This window comes from Canis aureus, chromosome 21 (assembly GCF_053574225.1).
Source record: "Canis aureus isolate CA01 chromosome 21, VMU_Caureus_v.1.0, whole genome shotgun sequence".
In the NCBI taxonomy this organism is placed as follows: Eukaryota; Metazoa; Chordata; class Mammalia; order Carnivora; family Canidae; genus Canis; species Canis aureus.
In genome coordinates this window covers 9,014,734-9,041,223 of record NC_135631.1, presented here as the reverse complement: position 1 = coordinate 9,041,223, position 26,490 = coordinate 9,014,734, and the positions used below count along the sequence as shown (strand labels likewise).

Here is a 26,490-nt window from a genome sequence, read left to right as displayed (position 1 = left end):
AATCTGCGTGGGGCCTTGTTCAGTCAGAGACGTCCGTAGCTGTGAGCGGACAGCGGCCCCTAGGAACTGAGGGGACATCCTCAGATGTCTGTCCCTCACAGAAGAGAAATGGCACCAGGCTATCCAGACTCACTGAACTACCAACAGTCAAGAAATGGGGAATCTTTAGTCATGTGTCTCCCAGCTGAACTTCAGGAGAAGTCTCAGAAAGGAAAAGAACTCTAGTTTGTACATACGTCTGGGAAGATTACACCTAGGGCCAAAAGTTCAATTACAGCTACTGGCTGGAAAACTTCCTCGACCAGTTTCCCCAGCTGCCCAGATTTAGTAAGTCCTTGGGGACTCAGCTTATTTCAGTTCACACTTTGATATAACCTTTCCTAATTTTTCATTCTTGCATTATTTCCCCCAATTTGTTAGCATATAAACAGCATTCTTCCCCTCTCTGCTGTGAAGGGAAAAGGCACAGGGCTGCAGGTTTGAAGACTACTTCTGCGACTGTCTAGCTGGGCTCGCTGATATTCTAAAAGCCCTAACAGGAGCAGCGAAGGTCGTACCACAACCACAGACTCCAAGTTGCCTTTACAAGTTCTTCCCCGCAACCCAAGAAGGGAACAAGGCCCAGGCAAAGGTATATCCAAATTCCTATCTACAATGGGGGTATTCCTGGGCACCCACCCAAAGTGTTATCCATCCCTGTTACCATGTACTCTTTTAAGACAGTAGGAGAAAACCCCCAAATTGGATACAGGGTGGTAGGCAGAGGGTTTTCCTGCTTTCAATGGCAGGCGTATGGGCAACATCTCCACAACGTCCTTTCCAGGGGAAGTGTGGAGTGTTATGTTTCTGCCACAGAGAAAGAAATGACAAACGTTTTCTAAAGACAGGATGTTAGGAAGACCCCTCTGCCCAGATTTTCCCCCTGGAATCAAAAAGAGGACCTCATGGTCAAAAACACAATCAATTACATATAGCACACAGTGCCCAATGCTGTTAGCATCATGGAAATGGTTATAGGAATGTCTTAAATTTCAATATACTTGGATTAAGAAGTGAGTCTGATGGTTGTGGATGAGGTTCTAATGCAGTTTTGGGGATTTCTGGTACACTGAATTAAGTTCCCACCATTCACTGGATTTTTGATCAATTCCCCAAGAGGTACCACTGAAAAGCAGCACACCAGCTTCCCATCCAAAGTACCCTACCAGAGGTACATTAATGGAGGAGAACTCGTAGTCTCTTAGATGCCAGTGGGAGTGTACTCATGATCATCTGAGTCCTGCACCACTGCAGTCACAAGTGCTTACCAGGACATAACCTTGACTTCTGCCAATCTTGTCACTGTCTGTGAAACACAGAATAAGGTCTTGGGTAAATGCACAGACTTTAGGGACACCTGGGTGGCTCAGCAGTTGAGCGTCTGTCTTTGGCTCAGGGCATGATCCCGGGGTTCCGGGATTGAGTCCTGGCAAGGTGGTATCAGGCTCCCGATGAGGAGCCTGCTTCTCCCTCTGCCTAGTCTCTGCCTCTCTCTCTCTCTCATGAATAAATAAAATCTTAAAAAAAAAAAAATGCACAGACTTGAGTGAGGGTTCTCCTCAATGGGTAAGGAGCACCCGATGGAATGCTGTAATGTCTGGTGCCAATTTACCAGAAGGGAGAATATGTACAGCTTCAAAGGCATGAGAGAAAAACCCTGAACCTCTGCTAGAAAGCTTCTCCCATCCTTCCATGGGTAATGGCCAGGCCACCAGTTTGAGTTTATCCTTAGTGTTAATTCCAGTGCAAATCCAACAATCAATAGGGTTGGTGGCATCAGAAAGTTTTTGTGGGAACAAAGGAGTGTATTACAGGCAAACCAGGAGGTGGCAAGGAGGCCAGCAAAAGAACAATTACAACTTTAGGCAGCATGATTCAGTTGCTGAGAGACACAGACTTCCATGAAGGGGGAGGTTCTATAGGCCTGGCCCCAGTACCTTGGGAAGGCTGTCTACTTCCAATGTCATGCATTTCAATCCTTGAAAATTTTTAGTTTTAAGCCACCAGTTGAGATGCAGGTCCTCTGAGGTTTGGGGGCCTTTTTAGATGGCACACATGAATCTAGGAGTCTGTCTCTTAGAAGCGGGTGGCACAGGGGTTCCTCAGTAACACCTGGTAGGCACCTTTCAATGAAGCTGAAGTGAATCTTTATGGAGACATCTTTTCCAGCAGATGCCCTCTCCTGGCTATAAAATGTGATATCTAACATCTTTTGTCTCATGGGAGCTTGCTGTGGAAAGACTGTTCTATCACAGCATGATTATTCTCAATGGATTTAATTAGACCTTTGCAAAACTAAGTATGTACCCGTTTTTTTAGTTGTGGGTCAAAGCAAGCAAGAGCTAAATGAATTGGCTATCCTGTGATTATTTCAAAAGATCAAAGTTTATGAATACTGAATGGAGTAGACTGAAGATTTAGAAGAACCAGCAACAGTACTTTTGGCCAAGATATCTGGAGGGTTTCAACTAATTTAGCAACAGCATGTTTATAATTCCATTTGTACACTGGACCAGTCCTGAAGTCTGAGGATAAACAGAGTGGAAATGTAGAACTGGCCAGATGGCACAGACTTGTCCAAGTATTTAGTGGTCCAGTGAAGTAGGTCCCCTAGTCACCATGGTGTTCCCCACATGGAAAAGTCTTTGCTAAAAAGGAGTTTAGCTACAAAAGAGGCAGCTGCCTTTCTACATGGAAATGCTTCAGTCCAATGTGAAAAGATGCAAATTATCACTAGAACATATTCATATCCAGGAGATGAAGCAAATGTATGACATTCACCTACCAGGCCTTGAACGCCATAGTGTCCCAGGGTGATGCAAACAAACATCCTGGGCAGAATGCAGAACAAGCAAGATAGCACTTCTTGTGGCCTTGCTGAGGTTTTCTAATACTGATCCATAAACATTATTATTTCTCAGGGGACCAATGGTTTAATCCAGGGACAGTGGTCTGAAGAAGAAAAGCTTTAGATTTTCTGGAAGAAAAAGACCAGAGCCCCTCTTCTGTGTGGTACCAAGAGCCTTTCCTTCTTCAGAGGCCAGTTGTTGCTCTTCCCTGGTTACTCCCTCAGGTCCTGAGGGGATGGGGAAGTGAGGCAGCAGTCTTCTGGGCTATGACAGAGGTCTGGTCAATGGATATAAGAAGGGCAATGTTTCTTACAGGGGCATCAGTAAGGTGGGTTCCTTTGGCTTCCAGTGACTCAGACTTGCGACACCTAGCAACAGCGAGAACTGCTGGCGGCAGTATCGTGGCCAACAGATTTGGGGCATGAGAGCCATTCTTAATTTTACCTCCACTGGAAGTGAGAAGCTCTGTTGTTTCCTCTAATATCCCTAAGTCATGGGCCACTCCAAAGGTGTACTGCTATCAGCATCAATGTTTGCTGTCTTGCTTTTGGCTAAAATGCATGTTCAAGTGAGGGCATCTATTTCAGCTGGTTTGAGCTGAACCAAAGGTAAGCATCCAATAAAGCCTCCACAAACTCCAAACTGTTATCACACAGCCAGCACAAAACCCATTACTTCCACGGTTCAGGTAAGAGGCATCAGTCAACCAGGGAAGATCAGTATGTGTCAGAGGAGTTTCTTATAAGACCTCACAAGAGGTCGACAGATGATCTGTGAAAGTCAGATAGTCAGGGGGGGGTTCAATCAGTGGAGGAGGGAAGAAGGGTAGCAGGGCTGAAACTGTTACCATGAACAAGAGGACTGGAAGGGTAGTCAGCAAGAGGACTTCACAGGAGATAAGAGCTTGCTAAAAGGTACTGGGCATGGTGTGACTTCAGGAGAGCCTCAAGAGCCTTGAAGCATAAAGACAGTCTCTTCAGTGGTAGGACCTGGGCCTACTGTTGGTCCCCATGAGTGGTGGCAGGCAGAGCTTTAAGGCAGGGGGATGGATCTTCAGGTAGTGGATCTAACTCTTGGCCAGAGTAGCTGAGGGACGTGTGATAGCTACATGTTTTGGGGTTAGTAGTCTGAGGGCATCCCCTTCCTTCTCATATACAAAAAGGAAAAAGGGTAGCTGATTATCTGGGTGTCAAAGGATAGGTGGACTTAATACTTTCCTTCAAAATATTTTTTTTGGGCAGCCCGGGTGGCTCAGCGATTTGGTGCCGCCTTCAACCCAGGGTGTGATCCTGGAGACCTGGGATCAAGTCCCACGACGGGCTTCCTGCATGGAGCCTGCTTCTCCCTCTGCCTGTGTCTCTGCCTCTCTCTCTCTCATGAGTAAATAAATAAAATCTTTCAAAAAAAATTTTTTTTAAGTTTTTAAATTTTGTTTAATCATGGGAGACACAGAGGAAGAAGCAGGCTACCTGCAGGAAGCCTGATGTGGGACTCAATCCCGGGACTCCAGGATCATGACCTGAGCCAAATGGAGACGCTCAACCGCTAAGCCACTCAGGCGCGCCCCCTATTTCCTTCAAAGTCTTAAAAAAGGAGTTATATTGGTTATCCCAACAATGAGATCAGGTGTGGTATTCTTTCATATGGCACAAAGGGGCTTAGCTATTTAGAAGTTTGGAATGCAGCTGTGACCCAACCCAAGAAAATTCTGTAATTCTTATTTGGTTTTAGGGTATAGAAAGTTTAAAGTACCTTGAAGTCTTTCAGAACTTAGAAGTAGTGCTCATTCTGAGATTAAATTGTCCTAAATCTTGGACCAGAATTTGAACAAACTGCAATTTTTCATTCAAGACCTTGTGTCCCCTTAATGACTACGATTTTTCACAGGTGAACAAGGTCTTTAGGAGAGCAGCCTTGGGAAAGTTAGCCATGAAGGAAATCATCTACATATCTGTAGTAAGATGAAGCCTCTAGAGAGACCTATGATATTTAAGTCAGCTGCTACAACCTGTGTGAAGTAGGAACTCTCAGTAAAGCCTCCAGGCACGACTGTGTCTATTCTCGGCCTTCCCAGGTAAAGGTAAAAGGGATATTATATTTTTATATATACTGCTATCAAAGGAAATAAATACTAAAAAAATGCACTGCGTAACTATAATAAACAAAACAATGGTGCTCCCTGGGTGGCTTAGCGGTTTAGCACTGCCTTCGGCCAGGGCGTGATTCTGGAGATCCCGGATCAAGTCCCATGTCGGGCTCCCTGCGTGGAGCCTGCTTCTCCCTCTGCCTGTGTCTCTGTCTCTTTCTGTGTCTCTCATGAATAAATAAATAATTAAAAAAAAACAAAAACAAAACAAAAAAAACAACAAAACCCCACGCCTCCTGTAGGGCTGGATACCAACAGTGTGTATGGACTAGAGACAACAGGAGGAATTATGGTATTTATAAACTGCCTTAACGTGCTGGACCAAAGTCCATCCTTGGCCACGGGAATTTTTAGGAGTGAAAGAAGGATATTTCAAGGACTAATACAAAGGATAATTATTTATTGTCTTCTATGACAGGCCTTATGCCCTGGTAAGTCCTCTTACTATTTACAAGATACTGATTTATTCTTGGGAGAGGTTCTGAGAAGTCGATCTGGATATTAACAGGAGGGGCACCATGAATTGTGCCTCGGTCTGTTGAGGATTTTGCACTAAAAGTGGGGGGTACTAGGTTTAGTAGTCAGGATGAGTCCCAAGTTTGGTCTTCTTTGGTCTACAGACTGCAATTAAAGGGGCCTGAATGTTCCGGAATACTGGATTTGAACTCAAGGAATATTTCCCTTTCCAGAAAGAAAAATAAAATGCAATGTATTTCCCCAGGAAATCTCATCCTAGATAATTGTATGGGAGCCAAATCACTGAGGATAAATGGTTGGTTGACTTGCAGAGATACCAAATAAAAGGATATGGGCTGAGAAACGAGAATGTTGTAGTTTATCCAAGACCCCCACTATTTGCACATATGTATTACTCCAAGGAAGGGAAAATTTAATTTGGAGTTGAGCACTAATAGATTAGTTCCTGTATTAACTGATGTGAGAAAACTCGTTCCTAATCTGGACAGTAGTCTCCCAATCCTACATAATTCCCTTCCCACAAGGCTGGGGAAGAGTGCCCTCAGGATCTCATCACTGGGTTGGTTTGGCTATTGCCTCTTGGGGGTTGCAAGTGCTTGGATTTCAATTTATAGCGGCCCCTTTTCCAGTGTGTAGACAGTCTGCAATAATGGCATGGTCCTGTAAGACATACCTGCTTTGTGGTCTCCACCTATGGGAGGCTCAATGCCAGTCCCATACAGGTTAATCTGAAAGTTTTATGTCCTTGCTTCATCCCATTTACAACCACAGAATCAAACCCCACCAGGGTGGACTCAATATCTATGGGAAGTCTAGAATTTTCCTTGAAAACAGCTCAGGATTATGGATAAGTCACTAAGTCACAGACAGACTCAACAGGCTTTTGGTGCGTGCCTGAATCTTATTCTGGTCCATGGGCTTGGGGAAAGCCCTAGGGATGACTTCACGTAGCCTTCTGGCTATGCTGCAAGAGTGGTCATATAAATGGCTGGTAGCTGGCCTAGCTTAAACCCTAGAGATTGTTTTCATGCAGCACTGGGCCTGACCTTCTCCAACAAGTCTATGGACTAACTGACAGAGATCGGAGCCCAGGCTGGTTAAGTAAAGGTTATAACACTGAATTCCTCCACCCATCTATGAGGATCCTCATAGTTACTTTGGGAAGGCCCTTAATTATAGCCCTAAGCTCAGCTTTTGTCCATGAGGTGCAGGCACTTTAGGGTGGATTAGCAGCATCCTCAGAAGACAGAATTGTGAAAGGGATAGTTTTAATGGGTTATGGTTGAAGAGGTTTCAGTGACAGAAAGAAGGACGTCAAAGGGGAGGATAAGGAGGCAAAGGGTATGGAAAGAGGTGAGACAATGCAGGTAGGAGGGAACCTTGGCTAGCACCAAGAAAGAGGCCTCTGACACTGTATTTTTATCCATCTTTAGTTGTTTATTCACTTCAATCAGTCTGGAAACAATATTCTGTAAGGAGGCAATTTGAGAATCCTGAACACATTTAGAAACCTCCAGATAGCAATGAAAAGAACTATCCCACTTGGACTATTTAATTTTGTAGCCATGGTCTAACTTAGTTGGGACAAAGACAAGCCTCAAAGGATGAAATGTTCCCCCACAACAGCCATCAGAGCGCTAAGTTACCCTTCTAGTAACTATGACCCATGTAGGCAGAAACAGGCATGAGGAAGGACCATTACTTCTTAATATAAAATTGGCCAGGGTTCCTGAAAGAGGGCTACCCTTAGAACATTTAGATGACTGGGATCTCACTACCAGATTAAGAACAAAAGAGGATTGACATGTTCTGAGAGTTCAACCAAAAGAAGGGACTTGATAACTGAGACTCACCAAACCAAGAGTTATGTCACCTCGTGGAAGCAAAGAGCACAAAGGGCTCAAATGTGGGTACTTTGCTCCTCAGTGGCTGGCTCCTTCAGATCCCACTCCTGACACCATGTAACGTAAACCTAGAAGAAAAGAGGTAAACTGAGGTAAAGCCAAGTTACCAGACACTGAGTTTACACAGGAATTGCAGATGAACTGCAATTTGGGACAAGCAAACTGCAGTGAGCTACAAAGGAGTCCACTCAAGGTCTAGGGCAGGTTGCTTTTGTGGGCAGAGTACAAAAGGGAAAATTCAGGAAAAATGTCATGCAGTAAGTTCACTGGCTTTAGGATAAGGAGAGATTCTTGACAGGTGCTCACTAGTTGTAGAGTAAGTTCTGATCTTCTGTAAATCAAGGATTTGTGGAAAATCAGTCTCAGTCTTTAGGTTTAATTTTCCTAAAAACACATGCATGAGATTCTCCATGTCGTTTCCTTTGGTTCATTATAGATTAAAATCATTGCGCATTTCAAATCTAGACCCTCCTGATCTTTCCCTACCACCACCGATCACTTCACTTCCGGCTGCCGCTTCCACCTGCTTAACTCGAGATGACTGCTGCCGTCCCTGGAACAGATGACAATCAACAATCCTGCAGTGAAGTAGCATTCCAAGTAGTACGCCGTCTAGAAGAATGGAGAATAATCATGCCCCTCCTATGCAGTGCACTATGTGGTCCCAGGGCCCTCAGCAGTGTCCAGCACAAGAGCTATTGAGTGAACACACACTCCACAACAGGACACAGGCCAAAAAGCTTCACCTTCCCGTGGAAGGACACCACTCCAAAGGAACAGATTCTGTTCACACAACAATCCACTTTATTTCCAACTATGTGAAGCCATGCACTATTTAACACTATTTTTGGTGACATGATGACAAAGCAGTTAAGTTTAAACCCGACATTAACACTTGCAAAAACAAAACAAAGTGCTCAATCAAGGACAGAAGGAGAAAGAAAATACAATAAGCTTACACAACAGGAAAGAGACTATGTTTAAGGTCTAAACAATTCAAACACAGGACTCCACATCTAAACACAGAAGACACACAGTGACCTGGTTCTGAGGCCAACTCTGCCGTCTCCTAGCTGTGTAACCAGGGCTCCGACACCCACAAACTAGATGGGGCCTCCCGAGGGGCTGCTGTGAAGACAGAATGACACAGGCGAGGTGGCCAGCACAGGACCCACTGCAGGCCTCCTCCTCCGCCTTCTGGGACTGCAACACGCTTACACACTGCCCTGCTGCTTGGCAGGGACCAGCAAATCCAGTTCCTCTCAACAGTTCTCCCTTTATATAAGGAAAAATAACCTAGAGTTGGTGACATTATGAATGAGCTAGGGTTCCGTTTGTCACTTTTCATGTTTAGCAATCCAACTAGTTCAAAGAGAAAGTTACAAGGAACTACCAAATTTGTAGGTTTGAGAAATACAACTACCCATTTGTTTTAAATTTTGGTGTGCTGAAGCCTCATCTGAAGGTTTCCTTTACCTAAAAAGGTAAGTATATCAAAATATGAACACGTCATCAGGCAAAAGAATATCCAAAAATATAAAAAGAATACAGCAGTTCAGGTCCCTTGTAGGACTAACAATTTTAACTGGGTCTACAATTCTACATTTGGGCTGATATGCAAAATTCCATGATTACATGAATGAATGTTTTGCTTTTATTTATAGAAGATACCTCACAATCCTATTTATGAATTTCTCGCCCAAACAAAAAAATTTCATGGGGAAAAATTTTTAGTTTTTCAATTTTCCACTGTAACAAAATTCCCAATTTTATTTTTTATTTATTTTTTAAAGATCTCATTTATTTGTTCATGAGAGACACATAGAGAGAGGCAGAGACCCAGGCAGAGGGAGAAGCAGGCTCCATGCAGGGAGCCCGATGTGGGACTTGATCCCGGGACTCTGGGATCATGCCCCGAGCCAAGGGCAGACGCTCAATCACTGAGCCACCAGGCATCCCCAAAATTCCCAATTTTAAAACACTTATTAATCCATAGGCATACTTGGGTGGCTCAGTTGCTTAAGCATCCAACTCCTGAAATCAGCTCGGGTCATCTCAAGTTCATGAGTTCAAATCCCGGGTTGGGCTCCACAAAGGGCATGGAGCATACTTAAAACCAGTAAAAACAAAACAAAAAAAAATCCACCACAACACTTAGCCTATAGAGTAATATAATTTCAAACTGGGCCACTTTTTTTTTTTTAAAGATTTTTTTTTTAAAGATTTTATTTATTTATTTATTCATGAGTTGACAGAGAGAGAGGCAGAGACACAGGGAGAGGGAGAAGCAGGCTCCATGCAGGGAGCCTGATGTGGGACTCAATCCCAGGTCTCCAGGATCATGCCCTGGGCTGAAGGCGGTGCTAAACCACTGAGCCACCCCGGCTGCCCAAACTGGGCCACTTCTAAAAGACAAAAGAGTAAGCTGGAGAATATCGTCATCCTTCACATAACCAAAATTTTTATACATTATCTATCTTAAGTCAAAAGTTCTCAACGTCTTCCCATGAAATGACTGAATAATCAAAAAAAAAGGAGGGATAAACAATGTAAGTTTGTCTTTGCACTGAAGAACAAGTTCCATGAGGGAAGGGACTTACCTACTTGCTCAATGCAGCAATCCCTAGACCTAGACCTAGCACAGGACTCGGCAGGACACAGCAGCCAAGCAGTCTTTGCTTTACTCACTCACTGCTGTGAAGTAACAGCCCACCCAGGTGCTGCCTGCGCACAACTCCACACGTACCTTAGTCTCTCCCATGGAGTTTCTTAAGACACAGAGGAAGTTAGGGCTGCTTACGAGATGTAACTGCCACTAGACAACAGCAGACCATCTCTTCAGAAACTTGCTAGAGACTAAGCCCTCGGTTTTCCGGAAGAAAATAAAAAACTTATTTCCTTTCTTTAACCAAACATTCTATTTTTACTTGAGGCAAAGTGGCTCTTCATTGCTATAACTCCAATTTCCTCTTCCACTCTCCTTTCTCTGCAATTCGTTAGTATATGACTAAACAAGGCTAACATTTTAAAATTTTCCTTACTCCAGTATTTAAAGGTCTTCTCACTCTGTAAGGTCTTCCCGCTTCACCTTGTTTAAATATCACAACGGAGGTGCCTGGGTGGCTCAGTCAGTGTCCGACTCTTGATTTCACCTCAGGTTATGATCTCAGGATTGTGAGATTGAGTCCTACATCGGGATCCACACTCAGCATGGAATCTGCTTAAGATTGTCTCCCTCTCCTTCTGCCCCTCCCAGACTCTGCTCTAAATAAATAAATAAATAAATAAATAAATAAATAAATAAAATCTTTTAAAAACTCACCACCACCCAAGTCCCTACTCCTTCTCTACTTTTCTTCTCAAAAGCACCCATCATCTAACTTGTTTATCTGTCTCCCACTACAGAAATATGTTTTGTTCAGTGCAATATCCAGTACTTAGAACTCTGTCTAGCCAATAGAGAGGCTCACGAAGGAATGAATACAAAGCATTAAAAGCTATTTCCTGGGCAGCCCGGGGTGGCTCAGCAGTTTGGCGCCTCCCTTCGGCACAGGGCGTGATCCTGCAGACCCGGGATCGAGTCCCACATCAGGCTCCCTGCATGGAGCCTGCTTCTCCCTCTGCCTGTGTCTCTGCCTCTCTCTGTCTCTCATTAATAAATATAATCTTTAAAAAATAAATAAATAAAAGCTATTTTCCTACACATGCAATTTTTATTTTAAAAATTTTATTTATTTGGCAGAAAGAGAGTGCGCATGCGCACACATGCACAAGCAGGGGGAGTGGCAGGCAGAGAGAAAGAGCAAGAAGCCTGACATGGGGCTCGACCCCAGAGTCCTGGGATTATGACCTGAGCCAGAGGCAGATGCCCAACTCACTGAGCCACCCAGGTGCCCCCACACAATGTTTTAAAGTGTAATATTTACAAATGTATTCTTATAGCCTTGGTACATAAATGTCTGAGGTGTAACGCTGATTCTCTGTACCACAAAACTATTTACTAGAACCCATCTCGTCTTGTTTAAAACAGGCTTTCTGGATAATATTAAAATGCACACTACCTTAAAAAAAGTCATGAACCCAGAATGGAAGCACATCTAGTTTTAATAGCTGGCAGAGTATACTTGTAGAAGGAAATTTAAGGCTACACAGTGAGTGGTCAAGATAAGAAGTAGAGACCACAAAGTGCTCTCTTATAGTTTTCTCACTACAGAAACACACTACACCTCTCCTGCTATTAAGTACTCGTGAATTTTAAAATTAAAATGGCAAAGAAAGCAGCTCTGCCTTCTCTAAAGCGTGCAGGGTAGAAAACCAAAGGCTGTCAAATGAAAACAAATCTACGTCACCACAAAGCTACTTCTTAAAAAATTTCCGGGCAGCCCGGGTGGCTCAGCAGTTTAGCGCCGCCTTCAGCCCAGGGTGTTATCCTGGAGACCCGTGATCGAGTCCTGCGTTGGGCTCCCTGCACAGAGTCTGCTTCTCCCTCTGCCTGTGTCTCTCATGAATAAGTAAGTAAAATCTTTAAAATTCTTCACTGCCCATTGATAAGGGTCTCGGAAGGGGTAACGACAAATCCCCACCTGCTGTCTGGGAAGGCAACTACTTGCTAAACCAGGAGTGATCATGCAAAGTAAGCCAAGACCGGATGACAGTGACTTCCTCTGAGGAACCTGCTCTTGCCCCTTGTAAAACCTCTCAGTGGAGGACTGGCGAAGCTATGTAATCACCAACCTTTCGCTGTGGATGCCTGAACACATTTCCCAGTTCAAGTAAGCATGTCTTAGGTAGCAATTCCAGACCGAACTCCCGATAAGCTCCTCACTGCTGCCTCATCATTCACCCCCGGGGCCATCACTCCCAGCACTACTCCCAGCACTACAGGGTTCTGCCCATTTCACAGAGCTGACAGGGGGAGGTCTTCAGGAATGTGATCACCCTCCCACCCACAGACACTATATATTACTGTTGCAAAACAAACCAAACAAATTTAAGTTCTCTGGCAAAATTCTTGGCAATACAACCTAAGTTCATGAAAAACAGTTTCAAAACGTTTTACAACTGTGGACAATGAAAATTAAAAAAAAAAAAAAAACCAAAAACCTAAAAGTAAGTATTCTGAACTCTATTGTACCATTTATACATTCACCTCTGTAGTCCCCTCTTCCTGAAACTAAAAGACTATCAACTGCTCAAGAGGAGAAAAATGCTGAAGACTTCCATCCCACTGAGGCTGGTGGGAACTGCAGATGCAGGAAGCTGCTCCCAGCACCAGGGGCCGCTGAGACCCCGACAGGCGAGCGGAAACACCATCCTGAGAGACTCAAGTACAAATTCACACACTGTAATGACACACACACCCCGACTCCATGGACTTCACCTCTGCAGAATCATGAGCTACCTCACACAGGTAAAAAATCTCTACGCTCAAAAATACCACAGGAGACTCTGGTCCTCTAAACGGCCAATCCTCGAAATTCAAAAACGCCTGTACTCGGAGGACAACAATCCCAAAGCAAAAGTAAACTTTCCAGAGTTCAGTCTACCGGCGTCATCAAAACAAAAACGACTCCATCAGCTCTTGCAAAGAATCCAATCTCTCCAATCGCTATACCTGTTTGGAAAAATAATGCGAAATTCACGAATGCGTTTAATGTTTCACCGCACGGACGTACAAACAACCGCAGGTAGCGTCGACCACGATCACCGGCAGAGCAGGACAAAGGCTACAAGCGCGTGTGTCAGAGCAGGTATTTCACACAGCGGGATGCTGTGGTAACTAACTACCGGTTTTCACAACTAAGGAATCTGAGAACGATTACTCTCATCATACCAGAAGAAGTCTTAAGATCACTGCTGAAACGACTCCAAGTAATCTTCCCACTTTATCGCACAAGTCCCTTCTGTCACCGTAACCCTACAGGAAATCCAATTTTGCCAACAAAGTATTTCTCTTGACCAGAAGGGTCTTCTCCTCCACGGAGCGTCTGAAACCCCGCACTAGGATCCTTGACCTCAAAAGATGAAAGAAAAAAAAAAAAATGTCCTTATCCAGAAACAAGGGAAAAAGCAGCAAATGGAAACCCTCCAGGCGCCAGGGCTCCTTCTCCTCGGCGGCCTCCCTCGCGCACACCGGGAGCCCGGCCAGCCCAGACCAAGGCCCGCTCCGCTGTGCGAGCGCCGAGCGGCCGCTAAGGGCCCCCGCGTCCGAGCTGGCGGGACCCCTCCCCGGGGCCCGAGCCGGGCTCCCACGACCGCGTCCCCGCCCCGCGGCCCCCAGGCGCCGGGCCGGGCCGGGCGGGAGCAGCGAGCACGTGCGCACGGCGAGCCGCGTCCCCGCGCCGGGTCAGCGCCCGGGGTCCCCCGCCCCGCGCGCTCCGCAGAGGCGGCCCGGGCGGACGGCGGCTCCGCGGCCCGGCGAAGCGCGCCGCCCTGGACGCCGCGGGCCCGAGCTCAGGCCGCGCACGGACCGTGCCGAGCCCTCCCGGCCCCGAAGGGCGGCTTCCCCGCGCCCCGAAAACAAAGGGGCCCCGCGGCCGGCGCTCCCCTCGGGGCCGCGGCGGGGGCGCGGGCGGGGGCGCGGGAGGCCGCCCGGGAACAAAGCGCCTCCTGACCTTCAGCGCCGCAGCCGGGCGGGGGTCAGCCGCGCCGCCCGCTCCCCCCGCCGCCCCGGGCCCGCCGCCCCGCCGCCCCGCCCCTGCCGCCGCGGCCTGCCCCCCCCCCCGCCGCCCCGGGCCCGCCCCCGCCCCCGCCGCCCCGGCCCTCGGCGGCCGCGGCCCCTCGCCGGCAGCCCCAGCGCGCCATTACCCGGCCGAGCGCCTCGCGTCCGCTCCTCACGCCTCCTGCGGCTGCGGCAGTGGCGGCGGCGGTGGCCTCGCTCGCTCCAGGGGCTGCGCCGCCGTGGCCGCCAACAACACCGCCTCCCATTGGCCGAGCCCCCTGGCCCCGCCCTGCACAAGCAAGACGGCCTGCGATTGGGCGGACTCGGCGCAAGTCAACTACGCTTCGGCGCCGCCGGCGACGGCCCATCAGAGGCCGCGACAGGAGGGGTGGGGCGTCGCGCTGCGTCGCGCTCAGACCCGCGAGCTGTATGTAAATAAGGCGTGTGACGTGTGCGGCGGCGCGCGCCCGCGTTCCTTCCGCCTCCTTAAGGGGCCGGGGCGCGCGGGGGACACGTGGAGGGCACCTGCCGCGCCCGCCGTGCGGCTCCAGCTGCACGCCCGCCCCGCAGACCCCCGCGGCCCCACCGTCCACGCCGCCGCCCCCCGGGCCGCCCGGCCTCAGCGCCCGCCGCCCGCCGCCCCGCGCGCGCCCCCCCAGCGCGGTCCGCGTCTGTACAGGAGCACTGGGCTCTGGGCGGGACGGCGCTGCGGGCGGAGAGCGGGGCCGGGCCGGTGTCTGCGGTCCTGCCTCCGGGCCGCACCTTTGCGCCGTCGGGCGCCCTCGACACCGGGGCCCCCGGCTGGGCCGCCTCCCCGCGCGGCTGGGCGGCCGCTGGGCCCAGGGCACCGCGTTCCCCGGTCACTGGGAAGGCCGGCGGCGAGGGGGACCCGCCGGGCGCGGAGAGCGCAGCAGAAATCACGGCCTTGTGGTCGGCTTGTGGTCGGCGGCCTCCCAGCCCGCTGCCGCCTGGTCTCGGGGCTGCCCCCCCCCGCCCCCGGGGACGGCCCTTCCTCGCCCCGTCCAGCTGCAGCCCCTCCCGCTCGCCCCCAGACCCGTCTCCATCTGCACACGGCCTGCCCATGCCACCAGGTTAGGGCGGCTGCAGGGGCCTCATGTTAACTCCACGACAGCTGCGCAGGTACGGGGGGCTGGGGCTGAGTCTCTTGGGGCTGGCACCCGCCCCTGTGCACACTCAGTCATCCTGGCCAGCAGGCTGGGCAGGGGACCCAGAAGTAAAAGGGCAGGTTCCTGGCCCAGAGCCCCGACCTTCCCAATTCTAGCTGGGTGGCCTCGACAGCCTGTGCTGCAGTTTCTCCACCTTCAGTCATGGGCACTTGTCATACCCCCTTCACAGGGCTGGTGGGGAGTTGGAACAACACTGGCCAGTAGCTTGGTGCTGGTGTCCACTGCTCTGATGCCCCCACCCCCTCCACCCCCCCCCCACCCCGGGGCCAGAGGAGGGGACTGAGTACCTGAGGCTACCTGAGGCTCTCCTAAGGAGACTGTCCTATGAGTGGCTTAGCCTGAATCCTGCTCCAGAGGACATCTGGGCCCTGCAGGCCATGGTGTTCAGAGTGACCGGGAGCAGCCACCCCCTGAGGGGCCAGAGACCTAGCTCCTGGGCCCAGTGGTGGTCCAGACACTGCGTGGAGACAGCAGGCCAGGCGTGGGCACCATGACTATATTTTGTCCCGTTATAGCCATAAATGTATTTACTAAGATGACGTGTTAAGTCACAGCAAATGTATTTTTTTGTTAAAGAGAACTAAGGTACGAGAATGAATGTCTCCTGTGGTTTGTGGGGCAGCCACTACAAAGTACCCTGAACTGGTGGCTTAATCACAGGAAAGTTCTTTCTCCCAGCTTTGGACAGTAGAAGTCTGAAACCCAGGTGCGGGCAGGGCCGTGCTCCCTCCAGAGGCTCTAGGGTGTGGATCCCTCCTGCCACTTCCAGGTCCTGGGGGCTCTGAGTGTCTCTGGGCTGGTGGCCAGGTCCCTCCTGTCTCTGCCTGTCCTGCATGGCCTCTTGTGTCTGTGTCTCTCCTTATAGACATCAGCCGGGTGGTGCTTCTGGCCCACTCCTGTGCGAACACATCGTGACCTCAGCACACCTGCAAAGACCCTACTTCCAAATATGGTGGGTTGTGGAGTTCTGGCTAGACAAGAATTGCGGGGGGGGGATACTATTCAACTTAGTACAATGTCTGTTCTGGAACCAGCATTCCCCTGTGCCCACTGTCTACCTGTCAGGAAGTGGTCCCTGTGGGATGGTCTCCCTCTGCTTCCAAGGGGGGGGCAGCTGCTCCTGGCCTGGAGTTTCTGGAGCCTCCACTCCATGTCAGGGCTGAGGGACTGAGTCCTGCCATTGCCCAGCTCCACGCAGGGCTCTCCCCTCCCCTTCCAGTCCCCAGGGACCTGGGGTGGGACACCCAGTCCCACTGCCTGCCGTGGAACAGTGGGCTCCCTCTCTCACCACATAGGCTTTACACACTGGCTCCCAGCACCTGCGACTCTGTGTCTGAAGGTACCACCCTGCCTGGACCATAAGCTTTGAGGATCCACCAAGAGGCTTCCCAAGAGCCCCACATGAAGGTATGTTCCATGTCACACCCATGCCCAGAAGGGAGGGCCAGGCCCCCCATCTCCTCCCTCAAGACATTTTCATTCTGAACAGTCTCCTTGCCGCCATCCCAGGCCCTCAGACAGACAGACACTCAAGCTTTGCTGACCCCAGAGCCTTGTGCGGATGCCTCCTAGTTACCGAGTGGACACAGTCCTTTCTGATTATCTCCCATGCAGCAGAAGCACCAGCAAATTATCTGCTCCGGGCTGGGTTCCTTCTTAGCCAGGACAGTCCCTACTCATCACCAGCTAAGGCCCCCCTCATGGCCTTGCTTTGAGGCCACAGCCAGTTCTCCTGCCCAGGGGTCCCTAGAGTGGCTTCCCACCCCCACCCTCCACACTGTCTACCTGCACCCTGGCAACCTCTGACCACACCACTCTTCCACCCAGCATACTTCCAAAGCTCCCTACTGCCCTCCAGTGAACTTAGAACTGAGGCAGTGGGGTGGGCATCAGTTCATTTCAAAGTCCCCAAGTGATGCTAAGTGCAACCAAGATTGAGAAGGGCTGGGACCAGAACGTCTAGTGAAGGGGCCCTGAGGCCGCACCTCATGGGTTTCCCAGCATCTCCCAGCGCCCTCACTTTGCCCCTGCCCAGCTCTGAGCTCATGCACACCTGGCAATGGCTCCTTTGCACAGGTCCTCCGTGCCCTCCAGACATGAGAAACTCAGAGGATTGACCTCCAACACCCCTGCTCCACGCCCTTTCTGCTCCTCTCAGTCCTTGACCTCATTGGCCTTGGCCCAGAGATGTCCCGGGTAGACATCTGGCCCCCAAACCCAGAGGAGGAGACAGAGACACCAGCTGGATAACTGCCCCCAGTCCCAACCTCAGACCTGGCTGGAGCACAGCCAGCTTGGCTCTGGAGGGGACCTGCCCCTCGTTGCTCAGGGGTGCTGCTCAGTGAATAACCCCTGGAGCTGGCAGGAGGGAGGGTGCACCAGGCCTCAGGGGCACCCCGACGTCCATCCACACAGGGTGGTGGCCCCAGGCTACCTTGCAATAAAAGGGACATGGAGACACGGGGAATGAAAGGCCCTCCTAGGGTGTGGATATTAGATGGTGTCCACAGACCACCCAGTGCGGAGCATATGCATAAGCCTCAGACCCTCGGAAGGAAGGAGTCCAGGAGACAGTCTCCAAAGCCTCACAGGCCCTCTGGGGACAGCCTTACAGGGATGCTCAGTCTCTGTACTAGTAATTTTCTGCATGGTTTCATTTTTAAGCTAATCTCTGATAGTTCTGTAATGAAAACACCAAATATTTCACTTTGGGAGAAGCAGGAAGACAAGTCTGGCTCCCAAAGCTGGAAAGACATTTCATGCACAGACTTTTCACAGGTGAATTAATATTATACATTTGAAAACCACTTCCACTCCATCTTGTTCCAGAAGGTTCTCTGGCAGCTTGTGGGGCATCGAGGACACTCCTCCTTGAGGGGATGTATTGGGGGGGCACGACTCCACCAGAGGCCACAGCCCAGCCCGCAATTCACCCCCTAGGCCCCCCCCCCAATCCCGGCACTCGGAGCAGCGGGGACGGAGGCCAGCCTCCCAAGGTGCACCTGTTCCTGCAGCAGCAGACAGGGCTCGCGTCCTCCACGGAAGATGAGATGATTTCCTGGCGGCAGGCTTTAAGGGACACATGGGCATGAAACATTTCACACAGAAAAGTGGAGGATGGTGTGGGAAGAGAGGCCACCACTCAGCAGTGATCCTGGCCGCTGACCCACAGCCTCCTGCCACTGTCTCCCCTTAGGGACCCTGGTGGACACAACTGCCATGATCACAGCGACAACTAACAGAAGCTCCTACCAGACCCAGTGCGCATGCCGATTGCCCAGCTGTTCTCAGGGCCAGTTTGTTCAAACCCAACAAGGCTCCTGTGGCCTGTGGTGGTGTTTCTCGTCTCTGCCGTTCAGGTCTGCCTCCTGCGCCCCATCCATCCCCCCGCACCAGAGCCCCCGGACAGCCCAGCAGCCCGGGCACTCCTCCTGAACAGTCGGGTTGCTCCCCGGCGGCACTCCTGCCCGCACTGCGGTAATGCCCTTGAACAGGAAGTGACACAGAGAGCCTTGCTCCTCCTGGGGTGGGGGTGGGGGTACCAGTGCACAGGTATCTGCCCACCCCCGCCCAGATCCGGCTCTCATGCTTGTCCCCTCCCTGGGCAATGCGGAGACCCAGTGCCAGAGAAGGAGGGGGGACAGGCTGAACCTGGCATTGTAAGGTGACACGCCCATCTCCCCTGGCCCCTGTGCCCTACGAGCCACCTGCAAGGTGACATGGTGGCATGGTGAGAATAGCTGCTCCCACCAACTGTCACCCCGGGGGCCTCAGCAGCCGCTGGCAGGCCTGGCCTGGATCAGGTGCCGCACTCGGGTTGCAGACGGAGGCGGTCTGCTCCTGGTGTCCCATCGCTTCTGTGAGCTGGCACCGTGCATGAAGTGCAGCCTCCCCTCCCGCTGGAGCCGCTGAGCCGCCTGGGTACAGCTCCCTGCCCCAGAGAAGTAACTAAGTCTGCAGAGTAAAAGCCGACACAAAGTCCACCGCCAGGGGTAGCGGATTATTTCTTGGCTTTCTTTGCTTCTGAGAATAAGTATAAATGCCCACATTTCAATTAATCCTGGTTTTCAATACTTGAGTTGTCCCAGATGCGGCCAGTGGAAGTTCCTGAGGCTGTTTTACTATTTTGCAGTAGAGATTCCCGAAAAGCTGAGGTGGCACAAGGCCCGTGCACCCTTCCTGGGGCCCCCTGATGGTGTCCTCTTGCCTGGCCAGAGCACAGAGCAGCCCCGGGGGAATAGCTCTGGTGCCATGTGTGTGGCCACTCTGTCAAGGGTGCAGGTCTATGCAGCACCACCGTGGCCGAGCACCGCCCCCCAATCTGGTCAGCCCCTCCTCTGCCCTCTGTTCCCATAGATCTGTGTGTCCAGGGCAGCCCCGGTGGCGCAGCGGTTTGGCGCCGCCTGCAGCCTGGGGCGTGATCCTGGAGACCCTGGATCGAGTCGCACGTCGGGCTCCCTGCATGGAGCCTGCTTCTCCCTCTGCCCGTGTCTCTGCCTCTCATTTTCTCTCTGTGTCTCTCTATATATAAATAAATAAAATCTTTGAAAAAAAAAAAAAAGATCTGTGTGTCCAGAATGTCACCCAAGTGCAACCATATGGTATTTCCACTCGGCAGGATGCCCTTCTGATATATCCAGTTTTTGTGTTTCACTAGTTTGTCCCTCTTCTGACATGACTCCATCAGCCTTCAAAAGCTTCCCTTTGAGGACAGATGGCTCAGGGTCTCCTTGTGCTTCTGCCCTGGACCTGGGGTGGGCCGTTTCTTCCAGGAGCCTCGAATCAGGCTCTGTAAGGGCTCCCAGCAGCCGAGTTTGTCCCTTGTCTACACAGCCAGAAAATCTCGACTGTTTAAAAGTAGATTATTGGGGCACCTGGGTAGCTCAGTGGGTGAAGCATCTGCCTTTGGCTCAAGTCAGGATTCCAGGGTCCTGGGATTGAATCCCACATCGGGCTCCCTGCTCAGCTTCTTCCTCTCCCACTGCCCCTGCTTGTGTTCTCTCTCAAATAAAATCTTGAAAAAGAAAAGGTCGAATGTCAGTTCATATTGTTTTTTCTATTTTGTATTTGGGAATATAGTGATTTTCCTTCTTTCCTTTTGCACTCGAGTTTTTTTCTCTTGCATCAAAACCTGGGTTGCTGACATCAATATTGTATTTGCTTATTAGCAGAGGCCACCACGGTGTTGCCAGTCCCTTGCGCTGCTCTGGAACCTTGCCACTGCATCACTGAAAGTTGCTGTGCCCTCCCGTGGAGCACGGTGGGCGTCTCGGACTGCCTGCAAACTTGAGAGGATGGTGGTGGTCATGCTGTGGGACCTCTGAGGTTACATCCAAAAAGGCACATGGCTCTTCTCGTGGACACGCACCTCCAGAGCTGAGGCCGCCTGTGGGAGACCCTGGCCCAACACCACCAGGCGGAGCCCCACTTACCCAGAGGCACTGGAGAGGGCAGTAAAGTGATAGTTGTTTGCAGCCACCAAGTGTTGGGATGATCTGTCGTATAGCAGTAGGGAACCGGAATGAGTTCATTTCACTGTATTTTGGGGCCTTGTTTTCTTATTGGTTTAACTGCTTGTACGTGGAATGTTTAGAAGTCTGAGAAGCATGCTGTCTCAACACCAAAACGCCCTCCCCACTCCCCACCTCGGTTCATAACCACCTGCTCCCCATGCCTTCGGTGCTCCTGAGTTGCACCAGGCACCTGGGGAGAGTCAACTGCTCCATCAGTTCTGGGAAGCAATGCTGCAGTGAGCGGGTATCTCCTGGAGTTTCCTACAAGCGGGGTCACAGGGGCAAGGGCTGAGGATGCCTACGACCTGGTGTTGCCCACCCTCTCCCGCATCCCGGAAGGGCTGCCAGTGACACTCAGCGTTTCCTGACCTGACAGCCCAGCACTGGCGCCTCTGTCCTGTCTAACAGGGTCTAACCTGGGTCTAACCTGGCGCCCTGCTTCTGCAGGGCTCAAGGGTGCTGGTTCTGCTGCACCCTCGTTAGGCCAGTTAGGCTCTCCAGTGTTGGGGCACACTGCATGCGAGGTCCTGGTGACAAACAGCTGCCCTGCTGAGTGTGCTGGGACTTCCCCCCTTATCTGGGCCGGCAGCTGTGCAGACCTGGAGCAGGGGCCAGGGCCCACCCTGCTGAGCCAGCCCTTTACCACCCCTGGAGTGTGGAGCTGCTGGAGGAGACGCTGAGCTGTGTTTACTCATCAGAACCAGAGGGGCCCAGTGAGCAGCCTTTGTGTGGGGTGTCCGCGGGCTCACTAGTTTGAGCCTGTCTTTTTCCTACTTGAATACCTCCAAATGCACCCACACACCAGAGATTAGCTGATAGCCATCTGCATCGGGGAGAGATTTCTCGGCTGGCTGAAGCAGCTCAACTGAGCCGAGCGCCTAAGTCGGGACCTGCTGAGCCAGCAGCCGGGAGCGGGTTCCGCACAAGCGCTGAACGTGCAGCGCACCGGCACACAGCACACCCGGCCTCACTGTTGGGAAACATTTATTACTGAAGTCTCAAGCTGATGACGGCGTGGCTTCCGTGAACGCAATCCCCAGTGTGGGAGCCGAGGACCACTGTAAACATGATCGGGCGTCGTCACTAAGGACGTAGACAGGAAGTCAGCAGGCCACCAATGGCTTGGTTTAGACACTCGGTCCCCTGCCCTTTCATTTGAGGCTTCCGTTTTGAGCCATTTGCAAATACTCCTTGTGGCGCTTCTCCTGAGCTTCATAGAGCTTCTTCACCTTCTTGGCTTGCCCTTTGCTCAGCTCTTTGCCATCCACGTCGTGTGTGGGCAGACCCTGAGAACAGGGAGAGCACGGGGTTAGCAGGGTGCACCTGATGTCCCACTCGGAGCCCAGGGGCACATGGATTCAGCCCCTGGAGCCGCCTGGGCACGTCCTCACCACACGTTCCACACTAGTGCACTGATTCAGCAGCACCTCTCCCAGCCACTGGGAAGACAGTGGCTGGTCTGGAGGCACCCTCTCGCCTGGGAGCCAGGGCCAGTGTTCCCTCAGGACCAAAGGGGCTCAGTTTTCATGGGAAGGTGGTGAATACATATCAGAACCAGTAAGGAGAGCCTGAGGGTCTAGAGGCAAAGTGTCTGTGAATGCCGGGACGAGGAGCTCTGGGGACAGTGCCCACGGCTCCCTGACCACACCAAGGCCAGCTCGTGAAGGGGACCTGCTCTCTGATCCAGGCCACGATGGGGCTCGGCTGCCGCGAAGGAGGGAGGCTGCCTTGGGTGCTCGGGGCTGCAGGCACGGACCCTGAACGGCGCCTCCCCCAAACTGCACCCCAGACAGAAAGGCTGCTCACTCAAGGCTGGAAGCCCTATTACTCCCAATTTAAAGGTCTGACAAGAGAAAAGAGGGTCTTACGTTTTCATCAAACTTGGAGTATTTGTCGCTTTCTGACAAGAACATCTCACTGGGTGGGATCTTCATCTTGGCCAGCTTCGCTGCCTGGAATGCACAGCCCTGCTCGCTGCAGCCCAGCCCACCGGGGAAGGCATGAGCACGCGTCACCCCAGCCCAGCCCTGGGACTCAGAGGGACACAGAAGTCGGGCAGGGTAAGGCTCAGGCAGAGGGAGTCGAAGGAGGGACAAGTCCACCCCGGGCGTCGAGCTTGCTCTACAGGGGGGAGGGTTGTCCGAAGGAGTCTGTGACACTGCCTGGAGCCTGTGGCTGCCAAGGGGCGGCTCTCCCAGCCAGACCTCTCCCTCACCAGGGCCTCCCGGCCTCCCTATGCTCAGGTGCCATGTGGGGGTGCGTGGGGAGGCCAGGAGGATGCTGTGGTGGGCGCAGGTGGAGCAGGGAGGACCAGAGAGCTGGGGCACAGGGTCAGAGTAGGCACTCCCACCAGGGGAGCCCGGGCCCCACGTACACCGCGTGTGTTACCTCTTGCTCCTGTTTTATCCTGGCGGCCTCCTCCTTCTTCTTCCTCTTCTCCTCTTCAACCTACGGGAGCAGCAGGAGCCCCGTGAGCCAGATCTGCCCGGGGCCTCTGGGGGCAGGAAAAGGAACAAAGCAAGGCCGGCTGGCCCCCCGGTGCCTGGACTCTGACCCAGCCACCCTGTGGACAGCTCTGGATATGTGGCGAGCCCAGCTGTGGGGGGGTCTGTCTGGTGAGCAGAGACAGCATCACCAGGGCCTAGAGGGGGCGGGAGTTAGCAGGTGCCAGGACATGGGGCCTGGGCCAACCGCCAGCCTGGGAGTGGGGGCAGGGCAGGGACCCTCAGCCCGGGTGTTGGGTGGCACCCGTGAGGGGAAGTGCGGACTCAGCTGTGCCACAGACAGGAAAATGCCCTTGTAGGCATCTTGGGTTTCAGGGCTTCCTAGTCAGCAAGGCTTTCGGGTGGGCAGCTGGGCACAGGCAAGTGTGAGGCTGGAGAGAACCTGGGGGTACCGGGCAGGGAACTGTGGGACTGGGTAAGGGCAGTGCAGGGCCAGCAGTGGGAAGTAGAGCAAGGGTCCCCACAAGCAGGGGCCACAGGCTCGGGAGAAGCAACCAGTGGAGCAGAGGAGGCCGGGAACAGGCAGAGGTGAGGGTGGCATGGGCTGGGCGGGACTTTCTCTGTGAGGACACAGTGTCTGTCCCCTGGTGGGAATGGCCATGCAGGGAGGCTGCAGTCCTGGTGCTCGTTCAGGCACTGCTGACTGGATGGGCCCCACTCAGGGGAGACAGGAGCAAGGCAAAGAGGGCCATGGCCAGCGGCCGCTGTGAAAACCAGCAGGCAAGGCCCGTGGCGGGCAGGGCTGCCTCTTGGCACCCTCATCAGAGCCCCGTGTGCCTTTATGCTCTGCATGCACTTGCTCGGGGAGGAGAGTGGTAAGCTGAGGCATTTGCTTCTTCCCCAACCCAGGGGCAGGGGTGGGCAGAGCCAGCCCCATGTCACCTCTAGGGCCGGGTCACCTGCTGCGCTGCCCTAGATGAGAGCCCAGCCCCAGGGACAGGACGCTAAGCTGGGTGAGCAAATGGGGCAGAAATGGGAGGTGCAGTAGGGGGTCCCCGGCTCCCAGGAATGCCCAGCTGTCACCACCAGCTGTCCAGAACATGCCTTGCACTCGCCTTACAAACCGTGCTCCCACGTCACCCGCACCTCCTGCCGGTGCTCCTCATGCACCCAGGCCCCTGGCACCAGCCCCACACTTCCTGGGTGGACGAAGGGCTGCCTGGCAGGTCCTCCCTCAGGGACAAAGGACACAGCACTTCTGAAGAGCAAGGCGCGACCAAACTCGTCAGCTGCACGGTTTACAGAAAGGGACTTGTTCTCCCTTAAACTCGGGGGGTAGCTTTTTAAAAAGAGGACCCTTCCTTAGAAGGTAGATCCTTCTTCTGCTACTGCACCGCCCAGTGGCCCAAGTCCCATGAGGTCCTCTGGTGACAATTCTAGAGTTGGGACCTCACGAGAGAGCTCTGGCAGGGCAAGCACACAGCGCCAGCAGTCTCCCGTGCCCGCGCGGCTGCTCCAGCACACTCACTCGTCTCTTCTCCTCTCTCTCCCTCAGCAGGGCCTCTCTGTCTCCCAGCTTCACCACGGTTGGCAGCCCTGAAAAGCCAGGTGGTTGGTGAGATGAGGCCCAGCCCCAAGCCTGCCTGCACAGACCTTGGGCCTCTGCTGCTCACGGGGCTTCCATGTTAACTGTACCGTGGGGAGGCCTCACCACTCCCAACACAAGGCCCAGAAGTCATCAAAGGGGACATGCCGCCTGAGTATTTAAAACCTAAAAATTTCCTGTGCAGCTGAAACCCCCACAAAGTCCAGACACCATGGGCCTGGCTGACAGTCCTGCAGGCCATCTGCTGAGTGACAGATCACAGGGAAGGGTGGCCAGTGGCCATAGGAGGGCACACAGGAGGTGTCCTCAACAGCCAGAGCATCAAACCTCCAAGGGCCCCCCGCCTCCCACGGGGTCACGGGGGCGCCGCCCTGGGCCTCCTCATCACATAAAAGCCCATCATCCTCTGACCCTGGCCTGGGATTCTTTCAAAACCAGCCTCTGACCCCAGCGTCCTTCCCACATCCCTGCCCACCGTGCCCGAAGCTCCTTACAATGGCCCCAGAAGGGATTAGAAGGACCCACCTTCGTGATCTTCAAGCCGCACCCCAAGCTCGGGCAAGATGTCATCCCGCAGAGCATCACTGAGCTGCAGAACCTCAGGGACTGTGGACAAAGACAGAAGTTCAGTTTGACCAGATGCACAAATGCGCACCTTCCCCAGCGCCCTGCAGGGAGTTGAAGCCCAGGCACTGACGACTCTGCTGCCATGAGTATGGAGCAGCCCCCACAGATGGCCAGGGTTTACACAGCGCCTGAGGACCCTGCTCAGTGGCAGGTGTGGTCTGGAGATGCTCCTGGACTGCTCCTGAGAGTCAGAGCAGGAGAAGCCAGGGCCGCACAAAACCAGGTGGGCAGCTTGTCCAGGGAAACCAGGTTTCACTCCTAGAAAAGAGGCTCAGAAACCATCCCAAGCGCCCTGGTCAACTGGGAAGGTGTCCAGCCCCCACAGCCCTGGCCTGGTGAGCCAGAAGAGCAGCCGCGTTCCACACTCCAGGACCCAGGGGCCCAAGGCCACACATGCTCTTAGGTCACCCAGAAGTCCTGCAGAGGCTCCCTGCGTTCTTCATGCCATCCTTAGGCATGCCTGGCCCAGGGCAACGCTCAGCTAGGTCAAATACATCGGCGGCACAGCACCAGCTGTCAGGAAACCTGCTCGGATGCTCCACGCTTCCTCATCCCCTCGCCTTGTGAACCGTGCTCCTGAGTCCACACACACCTCCCATCCTCCCAATATCCTCAGGGCGAAGCAGCTAGGCCCAGGACCCACGGTTCCAAGTAGCTATTGGCGAGAGCCAGAAATGGGTCTGGAGGCTGGGGTGAGCCCCACAGCTGTCAGCTTCTCTCACTGATGCACAAGGCCCAGCTGAGGGACAAGGAAGGGCCAGAGGCCTGGGGACAGGGGTCCGCACTGCCCTTTGGTAATGCTGCCTCTCACTGCTCTCAGCCAGGCTCGGCCCACCCCAGGCGTGGGCTAGAGCAAGCAAGCAAGATGACACACACCAGCGGACAGAGTGGGTAGGGATGAAGAGACCATCAGTGTGGCCTCTGGGCCTGAACAGGATGGTCCGTGCAGGTTCAGACGTTCTTAAACCTCTGGGTCAGTCTGTGGGTCCCAAAGGCAGAGCGAATGACCATGGACTTGCTCCCTCCCAGGCACCACA

General features: G+C 52.7%; 2 protein-coding genes and 1 long non-coding RNA gene across 8 annotated transcripts in view; 1 reads left to right on the top strand and 2 right to left on the bottom strand.

Annotated features, from left to right (window-relative positions):
• Window positions 1–14,377, bottom strand: part of NAP1L4 (nucleosome assembly protein 1 like 4) — a 41,981-nt gene extending 27,604 nt beyond the window's left edge. For 2 of the 4 annotated variants that reach the window (XM_077862841.1, XM_077862837.1), the window contains exons 1-2: window positions 14,223–14,377; window positions 7,365–7,483 (exon numbers count right to left, since the gene is read on the bottom strand). The gene's annotated coding sequence lies outside the window, so the exon portion shown is untranslated. Of the gene's footprint in view, window positions 1–7,364; window positions 7,484–8,456; window positions 8,691–13,248; window positions 13,271–14,222 lie in introns of those variants that run through there. The other 2 variants (XM_077862838.1, XM_077862839.1) reach the window with 2 other exon arrangements.
• Window positions 14,378–14,843: 466 nt separating this feature from the next.
• On the top strand, window positions 14,844–20,279 carry LOC144292481 (uncharacterized). Its single transcript, XR_013359863.1, has 4 exons — window positions 14,844–15,216; window positions 16,129–16,215; window positions 16,559–16,670; window positions 18,460–20,279. It is a non-coding gene; the product is annotated as an uncharacterized LOC144292481 (long non-coding RNA).
• Window positions 20,280–21,743: 1,464 nt separating this feature from the next.
• CARS1 (cysteinyl-tRNA synthetase 1) overlaps window positions 21,744–26,490 on the bottom strand; it is a 47,932-nt gene continuing 43,185 nt past the window's right edge. For all 3 annotated transcript variants that reach the window (XM_077862828.1, XM_077862829.1, XM_077862830.1), the window contains 5 exons: window positions 25,352–25,432; window positions 24,749–24,816; window positions 23,165–23,224; window positions 22,645–22,728; window positions 21,744–22,062 (listed from right to left, as the gene is read on the bottom strand). In XM_077862828.1, coding sequence (XP_077718954.1) covers window positions 21,928–22,062; window positions 22,645–22,728; window positions 23,165–23,224; window positions 24,749–24,816; window positions 25,352–25,432 — 428 coding nt within the window. In that variant the 3' untranslated portion in view covers window positions 21,744–21,927. The remainder of the gene's footprint in view (window positions 22,063–22,644; window positions 22,729–23,164; window positions 23,225–24,748; window positions 24,817–25,351; window positions 25,433–26,490) is intronic.